Source organism: Cyrtonyx montezumae, unplaced genomic scaffold, assembly GCF_038088225.1.
Source record: "Cyrtonyx montezumae isolate F1298 unplaced genomic scaffold, pur_monq_1.0 scaffold_10, whole genome shotgun sequence".
Classification (NCBI taxonomy): domain Eukaryota; kingdom Metazoa; phylum Chordata; class Aves; order Galliformes; family Odontophoridae; genus Cyrtonyx; species Cyrtonyx montezumae.
Window position 1 is genome coordinate 58,485,332 of NW_027071826.1, and position 21,922 is coordinate 58,507,253.

The 21,922-nt window shown below is 48.1% G+C and overlaps 3 protein-coding genes across 3 annotated transcripts; 1 reads left to right on the plus strand and 2 right to left on the minus strand.

Annotated features, from left to right (window-relative positions):
* Positions 1-2,351: 2,351 nt before the first annotated feature.
* On the minus strand, positions 2,352-3,434 carry LOC136044018 (prolactin-releasing peptide receptor-like). Its single transcript, XM_065729106.1, has one exon. The coding sequence runs from the start codon at positions 3,432-3,434 to the stop codon at positions 2,352-2,354; it is 1,083 nt and encodes a 360-aa protein (XP_065585178.1).
* Positions 3,435-12,737: 9,303 nt separating this feature from the next.
* CCDC32 (coiled-coil domain containing 32) lies at positions 12,738-17,875 on the minus strand. Its single transcript, XM_065755582.1, has 4 exons — positions 17,821-17,875; positions 17,352-17,595; positions 14,657-14,813; positions 12,738-13,247 (listed from the first exon to the last, which is right to left on the minus strand). The coding sequence occupies exons 2-4, from the start codon at positions 17,587-17,589 to the stop codon at positions 13,109-13,111; spliced, it is 534 nt and encodes a 177-aa protein (XP_065611654.1). The 5' UTR covers positions 17,590-17,595; positions 17,821-17,875; the 3' UTR covers positions 12,738-13,108.
* Positions 17,876-18,258: 383 nt separating this feature from the next.
* On the plus strand, positions 18,259-21,558 carry LOC136060780 (protein-L-isoaspartate(D-aspartate) O-methyltransferase-like). The gene is made up of 8 exons (XM_065755570.1): positions 18,259-18,441; positions 18,695-18,799; positions 19,290-19,321; positions 19,781-19,885; positions 20,260-20,380; positions 20,702-20,787; positions 20,934-21,103; positions 21,382-21,558. Exons 1-8 carry the CDS (start codon positions 18,327-18,329, stop codon positions 21,392-21,394), a joined length of 747 nt encoding a protein of 248 aa, XP_065611642.1. The 5' UTR covers positions 18,259-18,326; the 3' UTR covers positions 21,395-21,558.
* Positions 21,559-21,922: the final 364 nt, after the last annotated feature.

A 21,922-nucleotide genomic window follows, 5' to 3' on the forward strand; every position in this document is an offset into this window, starting at 1 on the left:
TCCCCTGGAGTAGTACAAAGCACTCAGGCTACATGGCAAAACAAAACAAGGCTTGCCATGGAGAACACCTGTCTGCTTGCAACAAGCTTTGCAGCATAGCCTGAAAATCCGAGATGAAGAGACCTATTTGCATTTCTATTCGTGTTTTTTTGGTGTTGCCTACCAAGTACAACTGGATCAAGCAGCGCTTAAGCACTAGAAAAAACATCCAGCATCCTGAGCACTCATTGGACTTGGACTTTAGGTGTTGATTCATAGGCAGTTCTCACTGTGCTGAGCAGAGGAACTGTGGTTGAAGCATTACTGAGCGCTCGGAGGAGCGAAGCAGTGCTCACTGTTTGGAGAACATGAGCCTGACAGTCCATCCACCCATCCATCCGTCCTTCCATCCTTCCATCCTTCCATCCTTCCATCCTTTCATCCATCCTCCCAGCTCCATGCCTCTCCTCCACCACTCAGCTGACAGTGCAGCACAGCCTGAGTGAACCTAAATCCCAGGGAAGGAATATGATTACTTTGGAAAGCATTAATTTAAGACTATCATGAGCTCTTTGCTGCAACCCATCTGATTCATCCCTGTCAGAGGCATCCTCTGTGCTCAGCAGCACAACCTGGCTGAGAAATGCAAGTGCTGGGTGAGTTAATCACTCTTCAATCTCCCATTTTTCCCCCAAGTTAATTAAATGTAGAAATAATCACATCAAGCAGAGTATTGCTGCGACCACCACGTGCTCTCTGGCAGCGTGCGGGCAAACAGGATTCAGTGCACAGTCCCACATTTGTGTTGAATTCCCAACCCCGTTCATTTTCCCCCTGAAACTGCAAGCTTCCAAAATCCTTTTAGGAACTCTGGCATGTTTCGGTGCCTTTCCAAAGCCCCCGTTGGGGGTCTTATTTCTGTGGGTTTGAATCAATACAAACACACAGCCTGAGCTTTTTAAAGCCTTTATTAGCAGAAGGGATAAGCAGTGACTCAGACTTTGCTCCTTGTGCACAGGTGCTTCAGCCTCGGCCCTGAGCACGACCCTACATAGCCACAAGAAAGCTGCAGGAAGCCAACAGGGGAGCTGTGTTGTGTTTGATGGGTTTCTATCTCATGCACTGATGTTCCTGGATGGCCACTGGGACCCGTGAAGGTCTCAGCAGTAAGGTGAGCAGGTTGTTCCCTGAGGCTCTTAAGGTCCAACCAGCATCTGGAGAATCCAAGCCACAATTTATTCAGCAGGTTTAGGGGCAGAGTAGCCCATAAGCAGGATTCCCATCTCCACCCAAGAAGCGTATATACCATCTCAAACCACTCTGAGTGGAGACCGGGACTTCTTCCTCAGCGAGCACACAACTTTATACCTTTCTTATCACCCATTCCATTCCCTTGAGCCTTGACTGCCCATTTTGTTTAGCTGCACACTTCTGGCTGGAGGAGCTGGGCCTACCCAATGAGGTTACACAGATGAGGTTACTCAGAAAGACAAGTAGGTGAAGGAAGTGTCCCCACACTCAACGCAAACTGTGGTGGTGTGCCCCCCACACCAGCTGGCAGAAGGATGCACACTTGTGAATGCATATTGTCCTGTCACCAATGAACTGCAGTTTAATTGGAGTGATGCACAGCTCTTTAACTGCTGCCTGGGAGAGCTGGTGTTCCTCCAGTGGCAGAAAATGTTATCTGTTGCTTAGGAACAATCTTCATCCTACAAAATGCTCTCCTAAGACTTCCTTAAATGCACCCAACATCTTGTCTACCCCTATATGCACCACAAGGAGACGTCTTTGTGCTGCAAACACAGCACCAGCCCCTTGGCGTGGTCTGCTGTGATTGGAGACCTAGGGTGTGTATATACTCCTTACTCAGCCATGCTGCACAAACAGAGGTACAACGTGAACATCTCTCCTTGCACACGAAGCAAGCTCTCGTATTGAGGCAGATTTTGACCGTGTCAGTGTGTAGGCATTTCTGAAAACAGAGGCTTATGGAGCACTATATCACACCAATTCTGCACCCAGTCGTTAATTGAGACGTATGTTGTTCTTTTTCCACGAGGCAAGTAAAAGCTGTTTCACTGACACTGGTTCTTGAGTTCGATCTGGTGGAAGTGCCCACCAGTGCCCGCTGCGTCTCTATGAGGGCTAGCAGGTAAATCCTGCTTAGGATTATTCTATTTTCATGTGGCTGCAGCACTCGTTGTTGTTGCACAGGCGTGCTGTGTGGCAAGGAATAGAATTCCCTTGAGCTGCTCAGACAAGCTGCTACTTGAGGACAGACATCCCATCACTTGGTTCCTTGGTGCTCGCTTTCCTTGCTAGGCACAAGCACCTACCTCCATGTCCAAGTGCAAGTCCGTAGGGGAACTTCAGTTCAAGTTTTGCAAAGCTGTCTTATCCAAGAGCCCAGCTGGGGCATCTGCCAGGGTGGAGCAGGTGTTGAACCGAGAAGCCTTGTAGGACACGATGCTGGAGCTCTTCTTCTTGCGGTAGAAGTAGCTGCTGAGGTGGAAGCGAAACTTGTCATGGAGGGAGGCATAGATGAAGGGGTTGTAGCAGGCAGAGCTCATGGCAATCAGGTGGCACGAGACCTGGATGACGTTCACGTACCTCTTGTCCAGGATGGTGAACTCTTCATCAATGTCTCTGATGAAGTTGACCACCTGGAGGGGCAGCCAGCAGAACGCAAAGCAAACCACCGAGATGGTGAGCACCCGGAAGGTCTTCTGCTTTGTTTTGCTCCATTTGTCTCGGCAGGGGTAGGCAGCTCCCGGGATGTTCCTCCTCCGCAGGTGGTAGGAAATGGCACAGAAGGAGACAGACACCGCCAGCAGCGGGAGCATGTAGGACAAGAGGAGCATCAGGCACGAGTACAGCAGCCGCTCCTTCTCCTCGTGCTTCCAGAACTCCTCGCAGATGATCATGTCGTGGCCGATGGCGTTGAGATCCAAGTACTGCGTGTGCAGTGAGGTGGGAACGGAGGCCAGGATGGAGAGCAGCCAGATGCAGGCCACGATGCAGACGCAGGACTTGTGGCTTATCCTCCGGCGGATGGGGTAGGCCACCACAACGTAGCGGTCGATGGCGATGGCGGTGAGGGACAGCACCGAGACGAACACAGTGGTGGCCTGCATCAGGGTGACAAAGTAGCACATGAACATCCCGAAGAGCCAACCCCGCGCCTCGAAGGCGTAGGAGACAGTCAGAGGGACGCAGGCCAGGCACATGATGAAGTCAGCCGCCGCCAGGTTGCCGATGAGGAAATTGGTGGTGCAGTGCAGCTTCTTGGTGAGAGCGATGAGGAGGATGAGGAAGAGGTTCCCCATGCATGCCACAGCCACCAGGGCGGTGTAGAGCGGGATGAAGAGCGGCTTGAGCTCCAGCAGGAGGTCGAGGCCTGTGAAGAGAGGGGCTGAGGCGTTCTGCCAGGAGTCGTTGGGGAGCTGTGCCATGACAAGGGCTCAGCAAGGCAGGGGCCCAACGAGGCTTGGCCCTGAAGAGGAGAGAAACTCGCTGTGGTTGTGGTTCTGGGTAACAAGAGTAGTCCCCTGGGTCTAGGGCAGAAAGTCCAGTCCTCAGTGTCAAGTTCCGCAAGGTTTGTGTCCCTGTAGTTGCACACCGAGGCTTTGGTGTGGAAAAAACAGGGAGCACGGCTAGGAAGGGGTTAACTGAACAGTCCTGCTGCTGCTGTGAGCTGCCCGCTGGGGAAAGCAGCTCGGGATGCCGGGTGGAGAGTAACCTGAGCTGACACGGAGCAGGGAAATAAAGGCACCTTCATTTCTTCTTGCTCTCAGGGTCTCACTGTCAGCCTTGTTCCCTGCCTCCAGCTATATGGCTGGGCAGTAGGCTTTGACACATCCCAGCCCACCCAACTTTTTCCCTCCCATTTCTTCATCCCCCTGGGTATGTATTTCTCCACAATGCTTTCCGGAGGAAAACCTGTGCACTGCCTTCTCATCTCTGAGCCAGCTCGGCACCCCATTTGCTCCAGCCCCCATCCTCCCTCCCGTCCCTTTCCCCACCGCTTTGGCTCATTACCAGCCACACAGCTCCCGGCAGCAGCAGAACAGAGGGCAGATCTATGTTGGCAGAAAGTGCAGGGAAATGCAGAATTACTCCCAGGACCCCACACTGTCACGTTTACCTTACTGTTCCCTTTGCTGAGCAGCTTCCTTACCTCTTGTTAGTTAACTCCCAGAGTTTACTGAGAGAGAGAACAGTTTTCTACTTTGTGCTGTAATTAAAAGCAGTTCCAGTGTCCAGCACTGGAAAGCAAAATCTGGATGGAAAACAGAAGCACATCTGATGGATGAATTTCCATCTTTTAATTTTTCCATCTTTCCAACCAGCATCAATACATTTTTTTTGGTTCCCTTAAGGAAGCAGGACTCCCTCTCAAGAGCACACTCACCACCCGTAAGCTGCCTGAAGCTTGCCTGGCTCCGAGATCCCTCTGCTTGCTGGTTGTTTCAAAAGGATGGGGAAATGCATCTCATTCACCAGCTGTTGCTCACCGCGGGTCCTCTGGTTTCTGCGATCCTCTCTCTCTCTCCTTATTGTCGCTGCGATGCCTGAGTGCCGTGATTAGAAGCTGGGGAGGAGCGTGGCGTTCCCACCCGCAGGGTGGGTATTCCTGCTGTGTGTGGGGATGGTCACGTTTGTCCTGCTGTTCTGCAGTGAGGTTGGGGGTTGGGGGGAAAAGAGAGGGTGGGCACAGAGACCACGTGGAGCTCCTTGGCTGCCCTGCCTGAGGGAGAGGGTGATGTGGGTGGCTGTGGGACAGGGAGATGGATGCCCAGCTCTGGGAGAATGGACACTCAAACCTGGGGTGTGTGTGGTCCTGCCGTGCCCAGCTCTGGAGTGATGGACAGCCAAACCCGGGATGAGCCCAACCTTGGGTCAACGGATGCCCAAATATAAGGTGATAGACACCCAACACCCAACCATGGTGTGAGGGTGGTCCAGACACTGGGCAAGGGCAGCCATGGAGTGAGTGTAGTCCAGTCTGGGACTGACGGCAGCCATGGGGCGATGGATTCATACCCATGAGATGAGGGCAGCCATGGGATGAGGTTGGGCCTGTGGATGCCCAACCAGGGGTCAATGAATGCCCAACCATGGACCACTGGATAACCAACTGTGAGGTGAGGGTAGTCCAGACATGGGGCAATGGGCACCCCAACTGTGTAGTGAGTGTTGACTAGTCATAGGGAAAGAGGGGACATAGGATGAGTACAACCCAGTTGTGGGGTGAGGGAGGCCAATGGTTGAGGGTGGCTAATGGGTGATAGAAGCCACGGGGTGATAGACGCCCAGCCACGGGGCAAGGACAGCCTAGCTGTGGGAACAAGGACGCTACAGCCATGGGCTAAGGACAGCCACAGGATGAGAGCAGTCAGCCAGGGGTCAGTGGGCACCCAACCATTGGATAAGCACAGCCTGCCTGACAGAACAAGAGTGGCCCAGCCATGGGGTGAGGACAACGCAGCCAGTGGGGGCCACCATTGAGAAAAACACGGTACAGAGCAAAAAGGCACAGCATGTAGTGAACCCCAGAGCACAGAAGCAGCAGCCTGCCCCCAAAACCAGGTGGTTCCAGCCACCACAGTGCTGCCTCAGTGTCACCAATGATGACAAAGTGTGCAGACAAAATAAAATGAAGCAGTAGGGCTCTGTGTTCAGATCGTGTCAGTGTAAATGGGATCGAGCCATTGTGTGATGATTTTTCTTTCCACTAAAGCACCAGATTTCTGAAGGGACACTCTGGGTCAGCTTTCATCACAGGTGGGTGACTGCAGGAGATACACCAGAAATAGGTGACATGCTCAATCAATTCAAGGTAACTTCCATGTTGATGTTTCTAAGAGCCTGGAGAAAAAACCTCGTCGCTAAAATGCCCTTCTCACAGACACTTGTGTGTTGAGTTGTGTAAGAATCTGGCCTGGACTTGGATTTCTTCTCTCTCCTCTACTGTCTGTGTTTACAAAGGACATAAATGTCATTAAAACAAAATAAACCCAATCTCTCCATCCTTAGAATGAGCATCGCTAGTTTTGAACATACATCGGGAACATCCGGGCTTTTCCTTCCCCTTCTTTTCCCGTTCATTAGATTTGCATCCTCTTCCTCCACCTCCTGCCATTGTGTGTATAGTCATCAGCAGCACGTAGAACACAAGAGGCAACCGAAGGTCCTTGTTAAAGCAACCATAGACATAAAATGTCCACATGAACCTCTGTAAACAGCCTCTTTTGTTTCCTGTTTCAACCACTCTGGATTCTTTTACTGGGAAAAATGCTCATTGGATGGGAGTGAGCCGGTGTTTTCCCTCTTTGTCAGTGATTTTATTTTCCCTTGGCAGGTTTGAGGGAACACGGGTGATGGCTGCTCTCAAACAATGAGATTTAAGGGGGCTGCAAGGAAGAAGGGGTGCAGAGGCTCCAGCTGTGCTGTAATCACTCAGAGGCACTGGGACAGGTGGAGCCAACCTCTAATTGCATGCAACAGGTCACAGCAGAGCTTTATTTAGGAGAAAATGAACCAAGATAAGCTGATAAAAGAGGGGGGGTGAGGAAAGAGTTGCAGTTGGTGGTGAGAGGGTTCCGTGGTCTTGGGGTTGTGGTGTGAAGGAGCTTTCAGGCCACTGGGAGAGGTGATGGAGCTGTACTGGCGCTGCGTATGGAGCAAGGAAAAGCTACACCCCAAAACACTGTGAGTACTGAGTGCTGGGGCTGAGAGCCAAGAGCTTTGGGGGTTCAGATGGTGGGGCAAACAAGCAAAAAACAAACAGAAACATATATGTTCTGGGATTTGTTTGTAGCCCCTTTGTGGCTTTCCATCTGCTCCTCAAAGCTCAGGGGTGGAGGTGGCAATGGGGATATTGTGCTGTAAGGAAACATCACTGCAAGAGGAGAAACGTGTGGCTGGAGCCACGTGCGTAGCTTTTGGCACCTGGGCTTTGCAAAAGCTTTGCTCTGGACTGGCTGCAAACCCAACTGGTGCCCAAAATTCTAAGCTGAGCAAGTGGAGGAGCAGTCCCTACGAAGCAAAAAACAAGGCTTAAATCTCTACCATCCCATTTTTCTGCCTTTTTTTTTTTTTTTTTTCTCCTGGACATGCATTTGTGATAACTTGAGAGCTGTTTATTTTCCTCCCAGATCTCATGTTTATGGGGTAGATGTTGTTGCACAAATGGGATCTCCCCGGCTCAGGGCCCTTCCTGTTGCACTGGGGCTAACATCATGACCTTGGAGCAGTGCCATTGAGGTACTGTGTGAAATATTGTTAGTTGTTGAAGGCTGAAGCCTGTATTGAGTGTTACTGTTTTGGGGACGTCTCTCTTCTTTTATGAGATATCTGGTCCAGCCTAGTTGCTTTCAGAGAGGGGTTTCCCACTTGGGAATGGAGGACTTTGGAAATGATTCTCAAATCATTTGGTGAATTGATATGCAGATCAAGATTTAAACAACGCTTAGTTTCTAGGGCTGGGGAGGAGTTAACTTTAGTGGCTGTGGATCACTGCATCTGAGTCACACCATATGATTAAAAGGAGAGGAACTGGGCGTTGCTGCAATATCAATTTCAGTTTTAAAATCAAGTTCATGACCAAGGACTTCTAACGAGGTCTGAGAGGCAAAGAACCTTACTGAAGTCCACTGACTGCTGTAATTGTTTGTGTTATATTATGCAATAACGTTATGACAAACTTGGTGGTAATTAGCTGAAACTAAGGTGGGGGATCACTGGGCTGTTGACCCCGACAGCTGGCTGATGTTTGGATGGGGCTTGGATTGGTCGTCGTGAGCTTTGGTTTCTTGCAGCGTGGGGATCCCATAGTGATGGACCAGGAAGGAGGAGGTTTTGGGGAGCTCCAAATGTGCCCCAGAATCACCTCATTACACAGACATCAGTCTCAGTGCTGCCAGCTGATTTCAGTAGCAAATTGGGGTTGGTCCTCCATCTGGAGGACTCAGCAGATCCAAGTGACTTGACTGATTTCTCTTGGGAATGGCAGGGAATGTTGGTCAAGGGCATTTCTATTTGTAGCTTTGGACTTGAGTCCTATTTACAGCTGGGGTTGATTTTTAGAGCCTCCCAAACTGGGCAAAAAGTGTAAAATATGTGGCAGTTCAGCCCAAACCTCCACTGGTTATGATAGCTTAGTGTGGGTTGGGGTAATTGTGGAATGACACACCAATCCCTGTGCACTCTGCAATGAGGGAGCACAGGGTACCAGTGCTGCTTGTTGTTTAACGTGGTCAGGTGTCTGGGTGGCAGACCAAAAGCAGGTCACTGCCTTTCAGCTCCCTCTCTGATTTCTCACAGAAGATCTTTTTCGTCTTCATGCCTTATTTCAGGAAGGGAAGATTAAAAATAACTATCATCAGCTGCTAGAAATTTCTTTTTTTGTAGCAGGAATGGAAATGCTCAGAGCAGTCCTAGAAGGAGTTCAACAAAATCAGGACTTTTGGTGGGAGAAGGCTGTTGATTTGCCTCTGCCTGATGAATGTGGATCGGTGCTATTAAAACTGGCTAACAGCTGGCTGCAAAGGAGAGCACTCATCCCCACCAAACACTCAGCAGAGAGAAAATAATCTCTGCTTCTGTAGCCTGGCTGGGAGCTGCCATTTGTTTTAAAGTGCAGAACAATCTGATAAGGAAAGCAGAAAGCTCTTGAAAGATCATTTTGGTTGAGAGATGCAGCTTCAGCATGATAGAAAATAATGAATTGCTGCTGGCTGGGATGCACACACTCACCCCAAGCTGGCCAAGGCTTCACCCCACACATCCCTACCCTGGAAGAGCCTTCTTTTACCTAATCCTTATTATTTCCACAGAGCTATAGGAAAGATCCCTTATCCTAAGTCACATATTGCCCCATGCCAGGAGGTTTTGGCTCTGACTGGATGCAAGAGGCCAGGCTGGTGGGCTCTGAGATGAGTTTGGAAGCTGAAGCTCAATCCTCATCCACCAACCAGCAATGCTTCTTGGAGCATCAATTTTGGAGTGTCTGCAGTGACGTTCCAGAGCCCACATGTATGGGAAGTGTTGAACTGTGGCCTGAACCCCTGATTGATATCCTGAGGTGAACACTGAGTCAGCTGCAAGAGCACTGATGAAGGCAATACACCTGTGTGAGCAAAAGAGGTGGAGCCTGGCTCCACCTCTCCCAGACCCCATTTAAGGGCTGACCACCGCTGGAGAAGGATCTCTTGTTGGAAACCCCTCCTTCGTGGAGTTTTCTCCTGCAATCCCCAATCCTCGGACACAGGTGAGCATTTCTTTTTGTCTCTACATTGTCTCTTTTCCATTCTGATAATCTTTCTAATTACACCATCTATAAAGTATATTGGCTAGCAATACCCTTTTGTTAACTTCACCTCTTACACCACTGTACCCTGCATGGCTGATGGCGAGGAACATGAGTACGCTCTGGTTTCCATTGCCACTTTGGGATGAATATCAGGGTCTTCTCTTAGAAATAGCTGTAGGTGCCAGGAGTTCAGAAGCTCTCCTCAAAATCCTAGATAGCCTGTCAGTTAAAGAGGAGCAGGGTATTCTTAGCATAGTTACCCAGCGCTGCCAACTCACGCTTTGCACTGATGTCATCTCTTTAAGCACACCACCAGCCACTTCTTTTCCCAGTATTGGTGCACAGAAGCTTGTGGGAGACTTTGGGAGTTCAGAGGAATGCTGGTTCATGCTGGGAGTTGTCATTAAAAGGCACAGATGAGAAAGGCTAACACATCTGATTAGTGGCTTCTCACACCCTGACAATGACAACTCATGTTTGATGGTAGGTCTGTGCTTGTGGGTAGCAGTCGGAACACGCTGTGTTCGGGCTGCACTACTGATGGTTTGCTTTCCTTTATCACCACGCTGCTCTCAGCAGCTCTTCCTTTGTTGTTGTTGTTTAGATTGGCACATCTCCCAGTGTGTGAATAACTGCCACCAATAGGAAAGCAGGTGTTGCTGTATAGGCTTAAAGAAACCAGTAAACTAAAATCCTTAGTGGAAATGTTGCTCATACCAATGAGGGTTTGTTTGGCTGGGAGCTCAACAGCTTTCTTTTGCTATTATGAACCGTGACAGCTCTGAGTAACATCCTCACTGGTGGAGCCACGTGTGCTATCAACAAATATATTTTCCATATATTCTGAGTTTAAGCTATCTTGTAAAGAAAAGTCTTAAAATATGATTTTTTTTAAGTACAGATCGATCCCAAATCTGATTCCCTTTAGGCTACTGTTTCCAAAGGGTGATCTACCTGACAGCTCCCAGAGAGTGTTCTTCCAAATGCTGCAGTGTAGTGCCTTCAGGGGATGTTGTCTCTTCCCTTGAGCAATACAGGATTTGACCACTCCAGCATCAATATTTATACGTAGTGAAAGTTTAACACTAGATAGTTTGTATACTTACAGAACCTTTAAACTCCTCGTTTGTCCTAAGGCTGATGGATTGTTGGGGGTTTTTTTTTGCCCTACTGTTTACATCCCCATTGAGTTAGCCTGAGTCAGACAGCCTTCAGAGCAAACCTGCAGATTGATGGGGCTGCATCCGCTGCTTGATTTGGATGTGGTCTCCAATTAAATGTCAATCTATTATAGCTTACATTTTGGCAGGTCTAAGTCTCTGCTGAAAAGGCGATGCTGCGCTGCTTCAGGACCTAATTTACTGTTTTGTGCTGACATTATCAGTCAACAGCCACAAACAGAAAACTTGTGCTTCATTCTGACCCGTGTTTAGCATGATAATGAATCGGCACCATGCTGCATAGTCCTGCACCAGCTTTCTTGGCCATGCCAAAACCAGTGGGTGGAGGTGATAGGACACTGCTGGAAGCCACCAAGCCCTTTGACAGCATAGCTGGTGCTGCTCTGGGTGGGAGGTGACAGTGGTGCTCCCCTCTCTGATGCAGGTTTGCTAGGGAGGCTGGATTCACAAAGGTCTCTTCGGTTACCATTGAAACAAGCAGGATTAATTCTTACCTTCTCCATCACAAAGCACCCATTTGACTTTCTGGTGTCCATCCTGCCCCATCCTTACTTATTCTGGTACTGTTTAATTGGAAGTCCCTGGATCTGACTGTAAAACCATAGAACCATTCAAGCTGGAAAAGATCTCTAAGGTTCCCAAGTCCACCCCCAACCCACCCTCACCACGTCCCTCAGTGCCCCACCTCCATGTGCCTGTAGAGATGGTGACTCCACCATCTCCCTGTGCAGCCTGTGCCGGTGCATCACTGCCCATTCTGAGAATAAATCGCTCCTAAAAATCTAACCTGAACCTCCCCTGGCACAACTAAAGGCCATTACTTCTCATCCTGTTGCTAGTTACTAGTGATGAGTCTCCATCTTGCTCTCAGCCCTGAAGGAGCGTGCTCTATGGGTACAAAGGGTGGTTCTCTAAAGGAAGAGACAGATTACATGGACCTGGGACTTTAAATGTTTTGGCAGTACTTAATATAAGTTTCTAGCTCAAATATCTTTTATGGCAATAGGCAGCGTAACATAAAGCATCTTCAGTCAGTGCTAATCGCACGAAGGAAATGTATTGACTGCAAAATAGCCTGGGTACAGAAAAAGAAATTGCATCTTTCTCTCTTTGTACGTTTCTGACAAATGCTTGGAAGCACCTTCATTACAGCTCGACAGCACAGGCAAGAGATGGTATTTACAGCACTGTACCTGAATACAGCAGAGCAGATTTATTTTTAGAGATAAATTAATAGGGGCATTTAAAAGATGACAAAGAAATCCTTTTCAACGTAACCGAAGCTTTGTGAGCCCTGTATCATTGACATTCAGGTGCCTCACCCGATTTCTCACATGTTCACGTTTGTTCTAATGGAGAATTACGTGGGGCTGCAGTGGGTGGTTGCAGCACAAAGCTAACGGTGTGGGCAAACACTGCAGGAGCAACAGAATAACAGCTGGCAGCGAGCGAAACAATGGCACCATTTATAACTGAACGGAGACAGGAAACAAGCAAGGTGATAAGCTCCTTTTAAAAACCTAATTTCATTCATAATGAACAATCTAGCGTGCCTAAGCTACTAGAACTACCCCTCCAATTTGTGTCTAAAGAGCTTTATCCGGCAGAAGATGTACGCTGCTTCCCTCTATCGACCCTCGGCGTCAATGCCAAGACAAAGCTCAGCTTAAAGCAGCATCGGTCTCACACACGACCACGGACTCTTTTATTGACTAAGAACTGAACAACCCTCTGCAGAGTTAAACAGCATGAACAATGTGCGTGTATATATGTGCTAGAATATGCTTAATGTAGGTGATCTTGTGCTAGTTCGTGATGAAAACGAGTTATTTGTAGCCTCTCTGGTTATCACTCTTTGTTTTCCTGATACAGGATCTCACCCGACCCTTCACGAGAGGCTGAAGGAAATGAGAAGAGGTACAAAGTGACCAACAAGAAAAATACTCCTTCTCCAGTGCACCCTGTTTCAGAGTGTGGATGGCCAATCAAGTGGGACATTCTTAGAGGGAACATGACTTGGTAACGTTCTTCTCCTTGTATTCTGTTACTACAATCTCAATACTGTGATCAGTTTAACAACTGTAGTGACTGCTTCCCTTAGGACTCCAGATGTAGATAGGTGAACAATCTCCTCCTCTGGGTAAAGCTCGGGCACAACTCATAAATAGTGAAGTCTGATCAAAACAACACAATGGACTTCGTTAAGAAAGGGGAAAAAAAAAAGCCCAAGTCAGTAACAAAAGAAGGTACAAGAAGAGAAATTGATTCAGTGGCTTATTTTATCTGTTCTATGCTGGACCATTATGTTTTCTGATGCTTTCTATGGCTCGATGTGCCTCCTGATGAGTTACAAACAATTCACATTCATGCCAGAACGATTAGGTTGCTACACAATGGGACTAGATCACAAAAAGGGGTTCACTTCGGCATATTCTCTTCCACTCTTGTCCACGACAAATGCCAGTCAATATCCTTGGAGGTCCAGTGCTGTTTTGCTGTTGGATTTCATTGTCTTTAAATGACAGCTGGCACCCATCGCTCACCCCCACCCTCTTCCTGTCATTACTGCTGCTGCACACTGCTTCATCAGGGCTGGACAAGAGGCAGCTCTGTGGCATGGCTGCTGCTTATCTCACTGCTCAGCAGCTGGACGCTCTTCTTCAGTCTCCTGTTTCTCCACCTGTGATTCTGGAGGGATGAGATACTGTACCTCCTCAGTACTGATGGCCACTTTATCAGGTTGCAGCCACCGCTTCAGATGCTCCAGTGTGCTGAGGGAAAGCAAAGACAGTGAAAGCTGAGACACAGCAATAAGGCTTCACAAGAAGATATGACTTAGACTGACGTGAGAGGGAAACAGAGGCAGCAGATCTACATCCTAGGATGCTAACAATACTACAGATGTACGTAAATATGTATCAACACACTTAATTTCTTACAGCCTGCTTCACAGTAGCTGGTCTTATGGAAGAGATCTACTCTGTTTAAATGCTAACTAAAACTTATCTAACTCTGAAACATTTGCGTTTGCTCATCTGCCAGGAAGTGTGACACCATTCAATCAACCCTATGCACAACAAAACGAACTTGCTCTTGCTCTTCTGTGGGAGCAGAATTTTACTTGGTAGCGTCCTTGAGGTGATCTGTGCACTTAAATGTTCAGGTTTGCTTAACTACACTGCTGGATGGGCTTCAAATAGCTCAGTAGCATTCAAGGGTTACCTCTAACTTCATTTAATCAAAATCTGGCAAGAAAAACATCTTCATGGCTAATATCCCCAGCCTTTAAAATAGAAAGTAGAGAGAACACCCATGTCTACAACTTTTAATATTTTTAATAATTATTTTAAATAATTTTTAAATATAAATCAACTGTCAAAGAAAGGATCTATTATAAGCACGGATTATTTTTCATATTAAAACTCCAAAATGAGCTCAAGTAGATTATCTTTAAGGGAGAAAGATAATCCTTTATTTTTTTTCAGATAAAAGCAATCATGAAAAACCTCAGCTCAGAAAAGAGAAATATGGAGGCCGATGTAAGTAATTGAGAACGTAGGTTGCTTTAGCAATCTGGAAAAGGACTCTCATCTTAATCCATACGTTATCTATAAAAGAGTAATGGGTGAGAGAGAGGAAGCATTCTAAGAGAGGCACTGAACTGAGAACCACTCGGGAAATCTCATCTCGGGTCTGATGCCAACCCTGGAAGGAGCTTCAGATCCCACCTGTTTCTGAAGCAGTGCTTGTATGGGCCCTAGGAAAGATGCAGGGAATGGTCTGAAATTCACTGTTAAATCTAGCCCTTAAAAAATGGAATTTGAGACCCATTAAGCCATTTCCTCCCCACTCCAAGCGTGACAAGGGAAGTCAAGAAGGTTCCAGTTGTTTCCAGTAAGGATCAAGGGAGGCAATAACAGTGCAGTGAACAGCTCTGAAAGTTCAGTCCATACATGCCCTGTGTGCTTCCCACTACTGTGACCCAACTGGTGTTAGCAAAGTTGTTCAGAAAGCCTGTGATAGTCTTAATGAGTTGCAGTGAGACTTCCTGTCACAACGCCCTACTGAAGTTGTGAAGAAAATCCCTTACTTTCCTTTTTAAATAACCAAGTCTGTTCTATTTCCCAACACAGATGGCCGTGCCTTAAGTGGGAAACCACCTCTTTGACCTTCTCATTACCTCTCATCAGATTCGTGTCCCTCTATATAAAGTTCAGACTCGAACTTCTCCTGGAGGAACCTGTCCCAGCACTCCTTCTTAGCCTGCGACAGGGTACGCAGCATGTCCTTGGAGGTCACCTCTTGAGTCAAACCTTTAATTCTCGTCAGTCTTCTCTCTGTGAAGAGGCAAATTGAGACTCTATTACATTTTTCTGAGGGAGTGGAAGAAAACAAGTGTCTGCACTTGGATATCCAAAAGGTCAAATTCACACTTCAGTACTTTGTATTTCAGAAGGAACTTATTTCTTTTATTTGAAGTCTGTGTGGCAGCGTTTCCTTTATGTAATTTTAGGTGACTTTTCAGAAGGAAACGTGGTGTAAGCCATCAGTCCACTCTGCCCACTTCTAAGCTTTCATAACTTTTCCGCTTACTGTTGAATTTTGATGATATTGCACAGAAGGGTACAGATCTCAGAGGCTCTGCGTTCCCACAATTTCCATGCAAATTGGCACGGAACAGAAATCAAGCTAACTGCAGTATGAAACCCAAATAATGCCCAAACTGAGGGGGGAAAAAAAAGCCTGCAGTGAGCACAGCAGTATTATCAGCAGGATATCTCAGAACAGAATGTGATGTGAGCTTCTCAGGCACAGGCTACAATGAAAACAGTGTTCTTACCAGATGCAGGGTAGTCCAGCTACAACGCACAAAGCTGCAAGGAAGCTGATTTTATGAGTTCCTCCAGTCACAAAATCCTTTTGTAATGGTTTCTTTCTTAAATTGAGCCAGCTATCAGCTGGTGCTTTTCACAAAAAAAAAGTGTATGACATGGTAGTTGAATTACAGTAGCTCACAACGCAGCATCTCACCCGTGACTCTTTGCAGCTTGTCTTGTGTTGCAGAATTGAGCTGTCTGGCTCTGACAGTTCTTAAGACCTGAAACATCATTACCTGCCCAAATATACTGACAGGCTGATGTGACCATTCCACAATTGCTAATCCTGGCCACGCAGAAACCCACAACAACCTTACTCTGGTTAAGCCAACTGAAGAATACACAGAAGGAGCTTTGTGTTAGCGTGTGAAAAAACTGTGTGGAAAAAATAAATCTAGACCCATAGTTTGAAGCCTGCTTGTAAAAGTTTTCTAAGCAAATTAGAACTGCAGCAACAATTAATACCAGAAAAGCAAATTCTGCCCCGTTGCTACAGCACTTTTGATCAGATAGCATGAGCTCTACTTAGCTTTCCATGAAACAACAGTCTAAAACAGTAGTAAAGTCAAAAGGGAGGCTCTGGCAGAAATAAAAGCTTAATAAAACCCACTTCTGCCACAACGTCCCCATTTCTCCTGGCCTGTTTCTGCAAGTAGAAATGGCATATGGAAGCCAAGCACGTGCGTGGCTGCACTGAAAACCAGATTACAGACTGACCCAAGACAAAATAACTCCACAGAAAGGAAAAAGCAGAGAAGAGCCGTAAAACTGAATATTTCACTACAACTGGATGAGTTAGCAGCCCAACTGTTAGAGCACAGAGGAACCCCAAAGGCTTCTCCTAACGGGCACTAGGAGCATCCTTCCTGGAGCTGTTGTACACAGTGAAGAGATCAGGGAGTATTTAAAACAGGGTGGCTAATTCCATGGCCTTAGAGCCTGCTGCTTTTAACAATGCTAGGATGTTGGCTCCAATGCTGGTAACCTTATCTTCCCCCATATCACGTGTTTCTGTTAGCTTTTACACATCTAACACATTGTTTAACAATTAATTTATGGCTTTATAGATTATGCAGGAAGTAAGCAACGGCACCAAGACTATCTGTACAATCTGCCATATTCTGCTATGCTAGAACAGATTCCAGCAAGTGTTACTTAAGAAAGCATCTTTCCTCTACCTGATTCCCTGCCTCCCCAAAAAAACAGGTCACAGAATTATTATTTTTTTTATACTCAGAAACCTCTCATTATTCCTTGGAGCTTTAGGAGACAAATGCTGGCAACGCAGCAACACAAAAGCTTACATCTCCCCTGCCTGAGTCAACAACAAAGGACTTACATGCTGTTCAAAGAAAGATACAGAAAAAACATATATCTATTTGGTTTATACTTGATGAAGAGTTCCTTCCCACGGAAGAGCTGAAGAAATTTATGAAGAAAGGTTGAGTGAGCTGGGCTTGTTCATACTGAAGAAAGCTACGTGGAGGCCTCACTGTGGCCTTCCAGTACGAGAGGGGAGCTTATGAGCAGGAGGGAGACCAACCTTTTACACAGCCTAATAGTGTCAGGGCAAGGAGGAACGGCTTTAAACTAGAAGAGCAAAAGGAGGGGAGATATAGGTTAGATGTTAGGAAGACGTTCTTTACTCAGAGGGTGGTGGGGCCCTGGCACAAGCTGTCCAAAAAAGCTGAGCACGTCCCATCTCTAGAGCTGCTCAAGGCTTGATCTGATGGATAGCAGTCCTGCCCGCAGCAGGGCATTGGAACTGGATGGGCTTTAAGGTCCCTTCCAAGCTGAGCCATTTTATGTTTCCATGACAAGCTCCAGCCGTGTTTCTCAGCTCCACTAATGCACTTGCAGTGAGTGAGCGTGACGCTTTGCTGAGTGCTTGCAAGCTGCTTTTTCCAACCAGCGATGCGAGCACCGCCCCCTCTGGTGTCACAGTTGTCAGTAGGCACCTCAGCCAACGGAGGACCCAAAGCCTCACCCAGCACTCACCTAGGGATGCTAAATACACCTCTGAGTCGTTCAGGGGCGCCCAAGGCTTTGGGTTTGGTTGGGAAGGGACCCCATTGGCCTGGCTTCCTCCGTTGGCATAGGAATCCAGGAATGAGTCCGTGAAGGCCTCGCTGACGTCCTTCTGGTCCGGATGTGGCAGACACGAGCAGATTTCAGCCCAGAGGTCCTCGCTGGGCCTGGTAACCACGGAGTCGACGCTCTCAATCATTCTCATCATGAAGGCCTGGAGGGAGGACAAGCAGCGCACGGTGAGAAGGACTCAGTGCATCTCTGCCCCTCCCCACCGGCTGCCTTTTGCCCAAACCGCCCCAGTGGAGCGCTGAGGGGACGTTTCACAGCTCCAAGGGAACGCGGCCTTCCCTCAGGACGTGACACCCACACCCTTCAGGGCCTCTCACGGCGCTAGGCCGCAGTGTTCGGGCACCCCCTGTCCCGCCCGTCCCCGCACCGTCGCCTCCTGTCACCGCCGCTCCCCGGGATGCGCTCGGTCGGATCACCACGGCGCCGCTAACACGGGAGAACACAGCGGCTTCCGGCAGATCGTTGATTGGCACCTCAGCTCAGCCAATCACCGAGCTCCGACCGCTGATATTAACCAATCACCGCGCTCCATCGGATGCGAAGGGGCGGGTAATAGGTCAGAGGAGCGTGAGTAGAGAGACGCGGATGCGGCGCCATCTTGGTAAAGGGCAGAAGTTTTCTGGTTAACCACTCACCGCGCTCCGCCGGACAGCGAGGGGGCGGGGAATGGGCTGAGGGGAGAGTGACGCCGCTGCGGCGCCATCTTGGCGAAGGGCGGATGTTTTCTCGCGCAGCGCAGGCTGCGGGGCGTGGTGCGCCTGCGCGGTGAGTGCTGGTCCCGCGGGGAGCTGCTGCGGGTGGGGGGGGCGGGTGGGAGGAATTGAATATAAGGGTTGAGCCGTGGGGTGCCCGTGTTGCTAGGCCGGCCGTGGGATGAGGCGCCTGCTGCCCTGCGTGACGTTGGCACTCATGGGATTGCTGTTCTCCAGAAGCATGGCGTGGACCTCCAGCGGGAAGACGCACCCCGAGCTGGTCACCAACCTGTACAGTGAGTGCGGAGCTCGGGGCTGTCTGCTGTTGTGTTGTTTCGGTGCTTGGTGGCTGTTGCGTTAACGTTGCTCGCGTTTTGCCGTTCGTCCCAGCCCGGGCTTGTTCTGTTTGTAATTGGCAACGGGCTGCTCTGCCAGCAGCAGCAGGAAAGGTGATCCCCAGCTTTCCTGCTGCTCGCAGCCGGCGGTGAGCGTGGGATGCCTGTTGAACTGCTGCGCCTTGAAGTCCTTGCCTTGTCTGTTGTCATCCAGAAAAAGGAATCATTAAATCGCAGCGGGTCTTCGATGTGTTGCTGGCTACTGATAGAGGCCACTACATCAAGTATTTCCCGTACATGGATTCCCCTCAGTCTATTGGTGAGTAGCTTTAAAGTATCACCGTGTGGTGCTCGCATTGTGCTAGACGGGGCTGACGGAGGGGCTCGAGGTAGCTCAGCACTTCCGAGCTTTGTGTGCTCAAAGCACTCTCACCAAAGCAGAGGTCAAGAAGAGCAGTTCCCATCCATGTTTCAGCAGTGGGATCCAGAGGGAGGAACAGTATAGATTGTGCAAAACGTGTGTTGTTTGCTCTGAACTCATCCTGTGGAATACAAACCAGCGCAGCCTGTTGCAGAGCATTCTGATGAACGAGCTGGGGGGCAGAACTTGGAATAACAGAGCAGAAACAGTGGAAAGCTATCTCAGTCTGATTCGCTGTCCTCCAGGAGGAGATTATAAATCAATGAGGTGCTTCCATGAGGCAAAAGAAAAGAGTGTTTTCATGTTTTTAGGGAATGGGAAGGAAGATGTGACAGAGAAAAGGTTCAAATAAATATTAACATTATTTTTGTCGTTGGTTTCCTTTTAGGATACAAGGCTACAATCAGTGCACCACATATGGTGAGATGAAACGTTCTGCTTTTAACAGAAATCAAGGAAATTGTTGTATCCCCTCCTCTTTTTTTTTTATTTACTTAATTATTAAAGTAGAAAAGTGAAAAAGGTCCCATGGTTGTGGTTATTGAGATTAAGTACTATATACGTGAAATTTGTTAATGTTGATTTAAAAGCATGGCCTGGTAGAAGTTCCATGTAACTAAGGCTAACTTAATGTTGTCCAGTTGTTGTGTGAAGTTGTTCTTTCTGCTGCTTCACGTGTCATTACTGAACCTTTTCCTAAATGCCATTCTGCAAAGAGATGACAGACACTTGTTTCACTCAGAATGCGTCAGATAAAACGCTTGGTGTGCTGTGTTTCAAGCAGAGCACCAAATGAGTGAGACAAGAACATAGTGAGAAGTTGTAGGAGGAAGAAAGTAGGCTGGGATGTTTCACACTCCTGTGTTTGTACCCACGCAGCATGCCCATGCGCTGGAACTGCTGAAGGATCAGCTCGTGGAAGGAGCAAAAGCACTGGATGTTGGATCTGGAAGTGGATATCTTACAGCTTGCTTTGCCAGGATGGTAAGCTCACAGGACTGCATTCCTAGCAAACAGGGTGCACCAGGACACGTAGCTTGACGTAGCTGGCATGGAGAGCACAGAGGGAAGGGGTGAACTCTTCCCAAAGTGTCCTGTAGTAAAGACAAATGCAATCATTTCTGGAGTGGGTGTTGAATCTGCTAATGTAACTGGGACTATTCTGCCTTAAAACCAACGTGTCACAGTGTTTGCACCTTCTTGATCAGAAGCTGCTCTGAAGTTTCTTTTTTGGAAATTGTCCAGTCCCTGCAGTAGCTTGCCACACAAAATGTGTCCCTGTGTGTACAGGATGTACAAACTATGTATTTCTGTGTGTTGGGATGTACATAGGTGTTTGTTTGCTGTTTCCTTTTTAGGTGGGCCCAACAGGGAAAGCTGTGGGCATAGAACACATCAGAGAGCTGGTAAATGAATCCATCAGAAACGTCAAAGAAGATGATCCAACTTTGCTCAGCTCTGGCCGTGTAACGCTTGTGGGTGAGCTCTCTGGGCACTTTTCCTCTCCTGTGAACGTGTGTAAGCTCTGACTGTCTGCAGAGCTCTGCTTCTTGAAGCAATTGTTCCAGTCTGCAGACTGGAACTGCTGCTTTCTACACGTTGATAGGAAGCCCTGGCTGAGTAAGCACAGCGTAATACTGACTTGAACTCTAGGCTATAAATATCGTTCTGATTTGGGAATTAAGATTGCAGTCTTGCTACAGTTTTCCTACTCCAGATGTCAGTGGAACGGATTTGGAGTTACTTGTGTGTGAAGTTATGTGAACACAAGTAATTTCTGCATGCTTATTCCTCCTGCAGTTGGAGATGGCAGGCAGGGGTACCCTGAAGAGGCTCCTTACGACGCCATCCATGTTGGAGCAGCAGCACCAACAGTACCACAGGAGGTGAGAGTTAAGGATACGGTTGCATGCCTTCACCAGGAGCCACTGGAGCGTTCCTTTCCAGTCTGCTTTACCTGGAGCTGGCAAGCTTGGCTGCCTTCTGTTGTCTTCTTTTTGGCTCTGCTGATTCTGATTGCTCTGCTTTCCAGTTGCTGAACGAGCTGAAGCCAGGAGGACGGCTGATACTGCCCGTCGGTCCCGAAGGTGCAAACCAAGTCCTGATGCAGTATGACAAAACCAGCGATGGGCAGATCATTGAAACCCAGCTGATGGGTGTGATCTACGTTCCTCTGACTGATAAGGAAAAGCAGTGGCCTCGGTAAACACTTGTTCTCCCTTGAGCAGCGTTTCTCCTCCCAGCTCTCCTTGTGGGCTTGTTCTCCTTGAATGCTGGCTTTGCTGAGAGATCCTGGATTCCTGGCAGATGCTGTTTGAAAAAGTCAGAAGAAAGAGGCTTGGCTAGGAAGGCGCAGCAGGAGAGTAGAATGCAGTTTCTGTTAGATGGGGATTGCAGACTGAAGACTTTGAACCCTGTTGAATTCTGTCACTGAACTGAAGGCAAATGCATGGCAGTAACTGTTGTTTTCTTTGCCTCAGGGATGAATTTTGACAGATGGAAGGATATCTCTAAAGTCACCTCAGGCAGTTCATGAGTGGGACTTGTGGCTGTAGATGGTCTGTATGGTTTTGCTTTTTGAGTGGAAGCTGTATCAGTGGACGCATTTGCAAAGGCAAGTGCTGCTTTAACCAGCTTGTTGTGGAGGGATGGAGAAAAAGGATGTTTCTCCAGCGGATGCTGTTGGAGGCTGTGTCTGCTTCCAGTGTTTTGATCCGGATAATTCCAGATATGCTCTCTGTTAAGCTACAAATAACATCTATTCACAGAGAATTCCAAAAGCGTACAGGCATACTTAAAACTTCACTAAAAATACTCTTTAATCCTGACCGCTCTGCCTCATGCTCGGAGGAAAATAAGACACGATGCAATGACCTCCTCTCATTTGTCCGGAGTTTAATTACGAGAGCGTGTTTTCTTCCTGTCTCGCATCTTTTTACGTAAAGCTGCGGTTGCAAGACTGCCCGTTTTGGGTTGGGAAAGCCCGGTTTTTTGGGTACCCATCCTTTTTTGGGGTGGGGG

What these genes read in the sequence shown, in the direction of transcription:
- LOC136060780 (XM_065755570.1), top strand. Translation starts at nt 18,327, where the DNA reads ATGAGGCGCCTGCTGCCCTGCGTGACGTTGGCACTCATGGGATTGCTG. An exon ending in GCTGGTCACCAACCTGTACA is followed by an intron (nt 18,442 to 18,694) that starts GTGAGTGCGGAG and finishes GTTGTCATCCAG; the next exon opens with AAAAAGGAATCATTAAATCG. An exon ending in CAGCTTGCTTTGCCAGGATG is followed by an intron (nt 19,886 to 20,259) that starts GTAAGCTCACAG and finishes TTTCCTTTTTAG; the next exon opens with GTGGGCCCAACAGGGAAAGC.
- CCDC32 (XM_065755582.1), bottom strand. Translation starts at nt 17,589, where the DNA reads ATGATGAGAATGATTGAGAGCGTCGACTCCGTGGTTACCAGGCCCAGC. An exon ending in GGTGTATTTAGCATCCCTAG is followed by an intron (nt 14,814 to 17,351) that starts GTGAGTGCTGGG and finishes GCCTCTTCACAG; the next exon opens with AGAGAAGACTGACGAGAATT. An exon ending in GGACACGAATCTGATGAGAG is followed by an intron (nt 13,248 to 14,656) that starts GTAATGAGAAGG and finishes GCTTTCCCTCAG; the next exon opens with CACACTGGAGCATCTGAAGC.
- LOC136044018 (XM_065729106.1), bottom strand. Translation starts at nt 3,434, where the DNA reads ATGGCACAGCTCCCCAACGACTCCTGGCAGAACGCCTCAGCCCCTCTC.